At 48.2% G+C, this 9,412-nt stretch overlaps 1 protein-coding gene across 1 annotated transcript; it reads left to right on the top strand.

The window, feature by feature from the left end:
* The first annotated feature begins 4,170 nt into the window (after positions 1 to 4,170).
* Positions 4,171 to 6,419, top strand: SP9 (Sp9 transcription factor). Its single transcript, XM_070956893.1, has 2 exons — positions 4,171 to 4,191; positions 5,082 to 6,419. Exons 1-2 carry the CDS (start codon positions 4,171 to 4,173, stop codon positions 6,417 to 6,419), a joined length of 1,359 nt encoding a protein of 452 aa, XP_070812994.1.
* The last annotated feature ends 2,993 nt before the right edge of the window (positions 6,420 to 9,412 follow it).

Genomic DNA, 9,412 nt, shown 5'->3' with positions numbered 1-9,412 from the left:
CAGGATTCCCAAAAGCAGGAAAGGAAAGGAATGTGTGGGCGCAGGGAAATCTGGAGCGCCCCATCAATCCCTCCTTTAATTTCCAGAGTTTGACACCCAGGGGGACGGGTCTCCTTTGCTTTTGTCTCTCTCCTGGTCCACCATCCCCTTCTTTTTCTTAACCAGAAGATATTTGCTTCTAAATCCAAACCGTCTCTTCTTCTTCCTCCTCCTCCTCCTCCTCCAGAGGATCCTTCCTTTCCACCAGAAAGAAAATAAATGTTTTATCGGGGCTTCCCTAACCTCAGGGCACCTCTCTAGTTTCCCCTTTCACTCCTTTTTTTATTATCTCGATCCTGGAGGGAATCTATAGGAAGCACACCCCCACACACCCCCTTCAACTACACTTCCTGACGTGGTCCTGTTCCGTGGGAGGGACTGTCTCCTGGCATCCCTGGCCGGTTTTGTCTCGGGGAAACGCGCGGAGTACCCGAGACTGGGTGATGGGGTTGGGGGAGTGGGAGAGAGAGAGAGAGCTTGCTGCTTAAGGAGAAAGGGGGCACAATTATTGGTGCAAATGATCGGGGGCTTTCCTCCCTCCCTCCCCTCCCCTCCCCACCATCTGTTTGGTTGAAGGTGCGCTTGCTCCTTTCAGAAAGGTTGGCACGGGCGCGTCTTCGCCCACCCCCATCTCTGTAGGAACTCTTTCATCCTCTGGTTCTCGGGCATGTTAACAACTGCTCTTCAATCGATTGATTTGCAATAGCTACCCCCGCCCTGTTTGTGCGAAGAGAGCCCGTTTCATCTGAAGGCTCTTGAATACGAAACCCGTGTTGTTCCCCTCCTCCCCCAGCTCAATCATCTCTAATGAACCAATTGTTTCGTATTTCTACCTCCTGAAGATTGCAACTTTCAGAGTCGCTGCAGATCGGAAGGCGCAAGGAAAGGGGGAAATCTGGAAAAACCAAATTTGCTGAAAGGGAGCAGGGCCGGTGTCTTTAATTAGTCCATTCTTCTTTATTAGTATTCATATTGAGATTTGTGGGAAGGGAGGGAAAAAGAGTTGCATGTTGATTTAGCCACCGTGTTATTTACGATGTAAATATATTCCGAGACAAAAAAAAATCCCGTCACGGATCAATTGTAAAGGACCCGGATACATAATTTTTAAAAAATCAGTTCAGTTTATATGAGGTTCTCACCCCACTTTCGCTTCTTAGTCAGATTTGTTTATGCAGAATCGACATTTAATAGTGCTAATTGCACTCCAGTTAAATTGCCCTGATTGCAGAAAGGGAAGCAATTTTCATGCTCTCTGTCTGGGTTTGGAAGAAATTGTTTTATATTCACCTCTTTATAAAGAAGTAGAGATAAGGCACCGAGCCTTTGCACAAATTGCACTTATGGGCTGACTGGCAGCATTCAGGCGCTATAATAGAGCATTATTTGGCCGTTTTGAATAATGTAAAGCGGCTGCTGAAAGCCATTCTCCTGAAAATTGCTTTAACTTTTAAAAGGGTGATGATTCACTCCAAACCAGCCCCTTTGTTACATTGTCAAACATTGTCCCCCCCCTTCGCCAATGTTTTAACAGTCAGCTCAACACTTCAGCATAACACACTGATCTTTGTTTAAAAACTAGATTTTTTGAGTATGAAGAAATCTGACAGAAAACGTTTGAACCTCCCCCCCCAAAAAAGAAAAAATATTTAGGAAGCGGCTTTTTCTTTTTCCTCCAACACTGGATATCTTCCCTTCTTTTCAGACAGGCGCCGCTGCTCCGGTTCTAGTTCATTTCACTCACTTTTACTTAAAGAGGAGAATTGCTCGGCCACTAATTTGCGGAGCCGCCCGGCGCCCTGCGCATTTGAAAATAAGGCGGACGAAAATGTGTAATGAACTTCACGGGACACGACGCGTGCTTTTGTTGAGGCAAACGGGTGGTGCCTCCAAAGCTTCGTCTAAAGTCAGTGACTAAAAGATGTGTAACTGCACCGAACAAATATCTCACCTTCCTTTCTCAGCTAGTTAGACAGAAAAGGGTCTTCGTGTATCTCGTTATCTGCCCATCTCCTCCTCCTCTCCAGCTGCCCTCAGTTAGAAAAGACGCCTTAGTGTCATTAGCGCTCCCTTCTTTTAGCAAATGCAGGGGCGAATTCTAGCAGTAGACCGGAGAACTGGCCTTCCTCTTCACTAAAAGAGGGGGAGGAGGGAGATTATCACTTGTTGGGTGAAGGCTTCTGGACCGAGGTCCCATGGGACTCCCTTCCCCATCCCTTCACACCCCTTCAACGCGTTGTTGAATATCAGTGACTACCCTACCCCCCACCCCACACACACACGTCAGCTTTAAGAGAGATTTCACTGCTCAATTTTCTTTAAATTATGTTTTGCTTTTCGCTGCTCAGCCCTCTTCCTCCTCCTCTTCCGCCTCCTCCTCCTCCTTCCCCCCACGTGCCCCACTGTCATTGCTAAGTGTAAAAATGATGGCGCACAGGTCTGGGGACAGCCAGAGGGGCACGGATTCCCCTCCCCTCTATTCACATTTGAGCTTTTTGTTTGTCTACTTCTCCAGCCATCAACAAAACGGAGCAAGCTAGGGCTAAAACGCTACAAAGGAGGTTGCAACAGCCACATTGCCGCTGAGCTATTGAGTTTACTGCGAGCGACAAAATTAGTTTCTTCTTTGAATATCTCAGCGCAAGTCGCCTCCCCCCCTTCACCCATCCCGTCTTATTTAAACACGGACGGAGGGTTTTCAAGTGGTAGGGTGGGGTGGAGATAAATTGTGATCCTTTGAATCACGTGTATTTTGCATCTGCGAACTGATGAGGTTTGGACGCAACAGATGTGGCAGTAGAGAAGAATTAACAGGGGGAAAAATAAAGGCACTTTACCTCCCTATGTTCCCTACCTCCGTCCCTCCTAACAGCAGGGAAGATTGGGCAGTTCAATAAACAAAAGCGAACAGCCACAGCATTGCAGATGAGAGCTCATTCGTTTGTTTTATAGTTAATCTTTCAGCCAGGCATCAAACTGGTGAGTTGGTCGCAATTTCCTGGAATAGTCTGCCACTTGCCCTCGTCAAAATTCAGAGAGCTGGTATGGTGTTAATTCGACTTCTCACTTGTAAGAAAAGGATGAGACATATTTTGTTCAACGCTTTGAGGACTGGTTAGCCTGGATGGTTTCTCCAGTTAGTGGTGGCCAGTAGGAAATGTAATGCAGCCAGCAAATCTGACATTGGCTCTGTCTTTTCACAATTTACATACCTGTTCTTCGCAGGTAGAGGAATTTTACAGACACCGATGGCTAAGATGCAGGCAGTTTCGTCCCAGGTCCTTCCATGTAAAGGCGGTCACAATTTCTCTCTTGCTTCAATTTTCCAATCAAAGCAAGCAAATACACCGCACAAGCACTGCCAACATGCTGCAGATAGTTGAGATAAAGTTGTGTGTAACAGTTCCATCACTTTATGTTCTGCACCACATGCCTCATAGGCGACTATACCCTTATAGGCGGCAAGACCAAGATGAAGGAAAAAGGCTTTATAAGGTGAATGATTATTCTTTTATTTTACTTTAATGAATGGAGAATTAATGAGCTGTGCATTATTCGGGATATAAGGGGAGAAACGAAAGCGGGGAGTGGGGTGGGGCGGGAGAGAAATAATCTGAACTACAACCATTCCGGCTGTGTTTTGCCATTATACCCTGCCCTTTGTGCTCCCATCCTAGAAATCAACACCGAAAGCAGAAGTAGCATTCCTATTGTTCGTTCCTGTTATAACCTTAGTGGTATTTCAACCTAGGCATTATTTTTTTAAAAAATAGTTAATTGCAGTATAATGCTTTTAAAAGACTAAAGAACACTAATAAAATCCCCCCCTCCCGGCACGGCTTTGACTGGCACGCGCTCAGAGCCCTGGTTCTTGCATCTCAAGTTTCTGATTGGCTGCGGGGCAACTCCTGCTTGTCCTTTCTCCATCCTCATTGGGTTAGAGTCCCAGCCAGCGGTACTTCAAAGCAGGCGCTCTCTGCACTTAGGCTGAGTTTAGCGGTCCAGAGACAGGAGTGTACTTAGTGCACTGGAGTACAGCGGGAAGCTGGGAGGACGTCGCGCACACTCGCCAGCCTCCCTTCAAGGCAGAGCCCTCCTTCCGATCCGCTCATCCAGCCAAGCGACTTGGCTATGGCTACGTCTATCCTTGGGGTAAGTCAGGGGACGCTTCTTATACTCACGGAGGTCGATTTTCGTTGTCGTCTCCATCCCCTCCCCCATTTTTGACCCACAGTGTTGATCCAGCAGGAATCAGTTTGTGGTTGCAATCAGGAGACGAGGTTATATAAACTGTATGATAAAAGAAAGCCAATCATCTCCTTGAGGGCTTCTTTGAATTCCCGTTTCAGCTTTCGACCCTCTTTATTCGCTGTTTTGATTTGTCCTGGCACTCACTGCTCCCCCCCCCAATTTATATCATCTTAAATTGACCCCGTAGCAATTTCTCACAGCCTCAGATTTACTGGCGACCTGGTAGGGAAGTCCTGTGACCGCGTGTACGGGTTCGTCGCGCTTCCTTTTTTTTTTCTTTTTAGTAAGATGGCCCTCTCTTAATGTCTTTAGAGAGACCAGAGTGCCGCCGTCGCCCGCTCCAAGGTATATATGATTTTGATTTTAAGACGGGTTTGGCCAGCCATTATTATGAGAGAAATGGACAAACCTCAGCTTTCTCTTTAGGGGAAAAAAAAATCAGTGATGCGGTTTGCTTGTGTCTTTCTTCATTTCACTTCCGTCTGCCCTAGAGTGTTCTGGAGTTTCCTTCTTAAATTCTTTCTCCTTCCGCTCAGCACCATCCCGGGGAGCAAGTGACCGTCTGGATCGAGCTAGGCGGGACAAGACTGAACCTGGAGTTTTCCCTTTGTTTGCTTTTTTAAAGAGAATCCACTGCGCCCCAACTTTTGGCAAGGACGCCTTTGATTTGGGTGCATCCGGGGCCTCCTCCTGTGAGCGTCTCGGCGGGTGAAGGAAGCCGGGCCGTGTCCGATGCGCGCTTAGGGCTTAGAGGGCGACATTGACGGGCTCGTTTTGTGTCTCCCCCACAGGAAGAGCCACGCTTTGGAACCACGCCCTTGGCCATGCTGGCCGCCACCTGCAACAAGATCGGGAACACCAGCCCGCTCACTACCTTGCCCGAATCCAGCGCCTTCGCCAAGGGCAGCTTCCACCCTTGGAAACGCTCCACCTCCAGCTGCAACCTGGGCTCCAGCCTGTCCGGCTTCACTGTGGCTACTAGTCGGGGCTCCAGCGGGCTGGCCAGCGGCAGCGGCACAGCCAACAGCGCCTTCTGCCTGGCTTCCACCTCGCCCACTTCTTCGGCCTTCAGCAGCGATTACAGCGGCCTTTTTTCCAACTCGGCGGCGACGGGCGTGTCCCCCCAAGAGCCCGGCGGACAGTCGGCCTTCATCTCCAAAGTGCACAGCTCGGCGGCAGATAGCCTGTATCCACGGGTGGGCATGGCGCACCCGTACGAATCGTGGTACAAGTCCGGCTTCCATTCCACGCTGGCGGCCGGCGAAGTGGCGAACGGGGCGGCCTCGTCGTGGTGGGACGTTCACACCAACCCGAGTTCGTGGCTGGAGGTGCAGAACCCAGCCGGAGGCTTGCAGAGCTCGCTGCACTCGGGCGCCCCCCAGGCCTCCCTCCACTCCCAGCTGGGCACCTATAACCCGGCCGACTTCAGCTCCCTCACCCACTCGGCCTTCAGCTCCACCGGCCTGGGCTCCACGGCTGCCTCGCACCTGCTCTCCACCAGCCAGCACCTGCTAACCCAGGAGGGATTCAAGCCCGTGCTCCCTTCCTACACGGACTCCAGCGCCGCCGTGGCCGCGGCCAGCGCCATGATCTCGGGAGCAGCGGCCGCGGCGGCGGCTGGAGGAAGCTCAGCGCGCTCCGCCCGACGTTATTCGGGCCGGGCCACTTGCGATTGCCCCAACTGCCAGGAAGCCGAGCGTTTGGGCCCGGCGGGCGCGAGTTTGAGGCGCAAAGGGCTGCACAGTTGCCACATCCCCGGCTGCGGGAAGGTCTACGGCAAGACGTCGCACCTCAAGGCGCACCTGCGCTGGCACACGGGCGAGCGGCCCTTCGTCTGCAACTGGCTCTTCTGCGGCAAGCGCTTCACGCGCTCCGACGAACTCCAGCGGCACCTGCGGACTCACACCGGCGAGAAGCGCTTCGCCTGCCCGGTCTGCAACAAGCGCTTCATGCGCAGCGACCACCTGAGCAAACATATTAAAACGCACAACGGGGGAGGCGGGGGCAAAAAGGGCAGCGACAGCGACACGGACGCCAGCAACTTGGAGACGCCCAGATCCGAATCGCCGGACCTTATCCTGCACGAGGCGCGAGGCAAGGACTCCACAACGGGGCCCAATGACTCTTAAAGAGGAAAAAAAAAAAAAAAAAGAGCGGGAGGCGGCGGCGGGAGAAGTTTTTGGCGGGACGGGAGCCCGCCAACTAGAGCGCGAGAGAAAGGAGACGCGCGGGGGGAGAAGCCAAAGGCGGCGGCGGCCGCGGCGTCGCCGCCATTCGGGCTCGGCTGTTCCGCGAGTTCTTGTTTTTTAAAGCAAACGGGGTGGGGTGGGGTGGGTGTAAAGGTGACGCGGAGGGCGAGCTGTTAAGACTTTCAGACTGTTGGAGAGACCTTGAACCCGGCCCTCCAGGCAGAGACAATGCAACCATTTCCCCCAAACAATAAAACAACGAGCTTCATCTTCCTGGCGAAGAGCAATACAAGTGGCCGGAGATTTATTATTTTTTCATCTCTGCCAACCCCACCTTGTCACGCGCATTCACCTTTCTCTACCCCACCCCACCCCAAAAATAACAAGACTCGTCACGAACAGCCGCACAAAAACGGAACTCGCCACCCGGGACTACGGTGCTTTTCTTTTGGAGTGATTATAGTATAGTTATAAATCTAAATTTACTGCAGACAAACGGCAAAGTCTTATTTGGTGAAATATTCTACAATGATGCTTTTATATTTAAATCTGAGAAATCTCGTGGCGCGCCTGTGCGCCGTATATACACCCAGACACATATACAAAGGCTGAAGGTGAGAAACCAAACTGGAAAATACCCGGAGACGGTTTATCTCTTGTGATTCATCAAAGCTATGTATAAGTAGGATCCCAAAACACTCCCCCCCCCCATTGTGTTCTCTTTTTTCCCCCTTGTAAATGTCAGTTCTGATTTGGGGGGGAGGGGTGAATTCCTGAAACTCAGAGGAATTCTTTTTTTCTAATTATTATTTCTGATGCACTTTGTGGAGGTCAGTATATATGTAAAATATATTTAAAATGTTGAGTTTAACATTTCACTCGCACCAGTAATTTAAGGTTGTTTAAAGAGATTTAATGCGTTTATCTGTATTGGAAAAAAAAATCTTGACATATTTTCATTTTGGTATTATTAAAGGATTCTGAACAATGCGCTCTGGGGTTTCATTTTCCCCTAGTCAATCCCGCCGTTTATTCACTTTTATTGAAATCTGAGCGTCATAGACATTGCACTGACGAGATTAAAGCAATAGTTGCAATGTTAAACAGGTTAGGAAATAAATCCCATTCCAATCAGTACAATTTATTCTGAATAAACATGCTTGTGATTTAAATATATTAAAGGTGAATTAAAATACTGTGTGCCGTTCATACTAAAGATCAAACTTTATTTAAGAACTCTCTCAAATGATGGGTGCCAGAATTTTAATTAAGTCAATATTCCACCTCCTTATAGGGAAAAAAATGGGACCGAACCTCTTTTAATTCAGTTCCCAAATCCCACTGATCTGAACCATATATATGGAGCGCAACTTGCTAAAGCGATTGGGCTCCTTAGCAATGAGAAAACCTCTAAAACTCATCCCGAATATCAAAGGCCATTTCCATAAGACTGAGAGCCCATAGGAAAGATTTTGAAATGATAAACGTGGGCCGAGCAAACATTTTATTAAAGCGAGCATGTGAAATCTATAGCGAGGTGGCTCAGGTTACAGAAGGCAATCCCACGGGGAATAAATCGCAAGAGACATTTCATGCCTAAATGAAAATCTTGTTAAATGTTATTAATTTTGACTTGGAGCACATAGCAGCCCCCTGTGCCTTGTATTCCCTTATTAGAGATTCATGTCTTATCAAATATCTAATTAATCTCCTAGACATCATTTGTTCTGGCCAACTTTATCTCAGCTGGTCCACGGGGAAAACCCCTCAGAATGTTCTCAGTGACAAAGCTTCCCTGGAAGATCCTTTTAATTGTTGAAATGAACTGCGCCAAATTTGCATGTCAAACGGTAAAGGGCAAGGCGAGATAAAACGTAATCGTTTTAAAAGCCTTCCAAATTCAGCACTTGATTTGATAACCGAGCCTCTCTCTCTCTCTCTCTCTCTCTCTCTCTCTCCCCTTTTTTTTTTTTTATGTTATGGAGGACAACTGCTCTTTTTCTTTTCAAAAGGATAGTTGATCTATGCAAATCGTGGTTTGGAAATGCTTATGTCCCCCTGCAGTCAAATGCCCCATGCATGTTATTTGAATATCAGTGGCTCTGCCGTTGAAAAGGTTCGAGGATGCTCTCTGACTTCTTTGTGATTACGCAGTGCAGCGTCTTATTCTGAAGGAAAGGGTGGGGGGACCTCAGGAATAATTAAAGGCTGGGATAAGGCCTGGGAACACATTTGGGACAGGAATCTCATTTAGACAGCCTCTTTTCAAAATAAGGCACAGTTAAATTGACCAGAAGGCAATTATTGAAATGAAAATTATTTTCACTCCCTTTGTCTTCTGACCACCAACTTAAAAGCCACCGTGTATTTCTAAAAGAGGAAAATCGTTCCAATCGTCTCCTCCTTAATTGCGCTACTTTAAAGAGGGAGAGAAACGAATGGAAGGGGGAAAAATTGAAAGAAAATTTAAATTGAACATTTCAGAATGAAAGGCTAAAGTATACTCTCGGCTTTTCTGTCCATTTGGTTATGGAAATTCACACACACACACACACACACACAGGGAAAGAGCGGACACTTCTGTGTATGTGTAGGCAGACATATATTTCTTTCTTCTGGAAACTGATTGGCAATCAGGAAGAAGAACCAGGCTGCCAGGAGGCTCTGAATAAAAAACATCTGTTACATCTCCCAGGCAGAAAACTCGCACTGAGTTTTCCGTCATTATTGTGCTAAAAATACAGTAGGAAGGGGACTAAAATATTTCCCAAAGCTGGGTAAAAACGGTGTAACCCGAATTTGGGAAGGGTTATTTGGGGGAATCGAAGGACAGTTTTGATTTATGCGTTGGTGGCTATTCTCCCTCTCTCTCTTTCATTATTTCCGCTTTAATCTGATGAAGGCGAGAGACGCGAACTATCTTTCCTCCCCGG

The sequence above is a fragment of the Pituophis catenifer genome, unplaced genomic scaffold (genome assembly GCF_029215685.1).
Source record: "Pituophis catenifer annectens isolate HBS135680 unplaced genomic scaffold, rPitCat1.0.hap2 SCAF_1, whole genome shotgun sequence".
Classification (NCBI taxonomy): domain Eukaryota; kingdom Metazoa; phylum Chordata; class Lepidosauria; order Squamata; family Colubridae; genus Pituophis; species Pituophis catenifer.
This window is presented reverse-complemented; position numbering and strand designations above follow the sequence as displayed.

Bases quoted from the DNA above. Each gene is read 5' to 3' on its own strand.
- SP9 (XM_070956893.1), top strand. From the start codon at position 4,171: ATGGCTACGTCTATCCTTGGG. The intron at 4,192-5,081 runs GTAAGTCAGGGG...TCTCCCCCACAG, and splicing joins TGGCTACGTCTATCCTTGGG to GAAGAGCCACGCTTTGGAAC.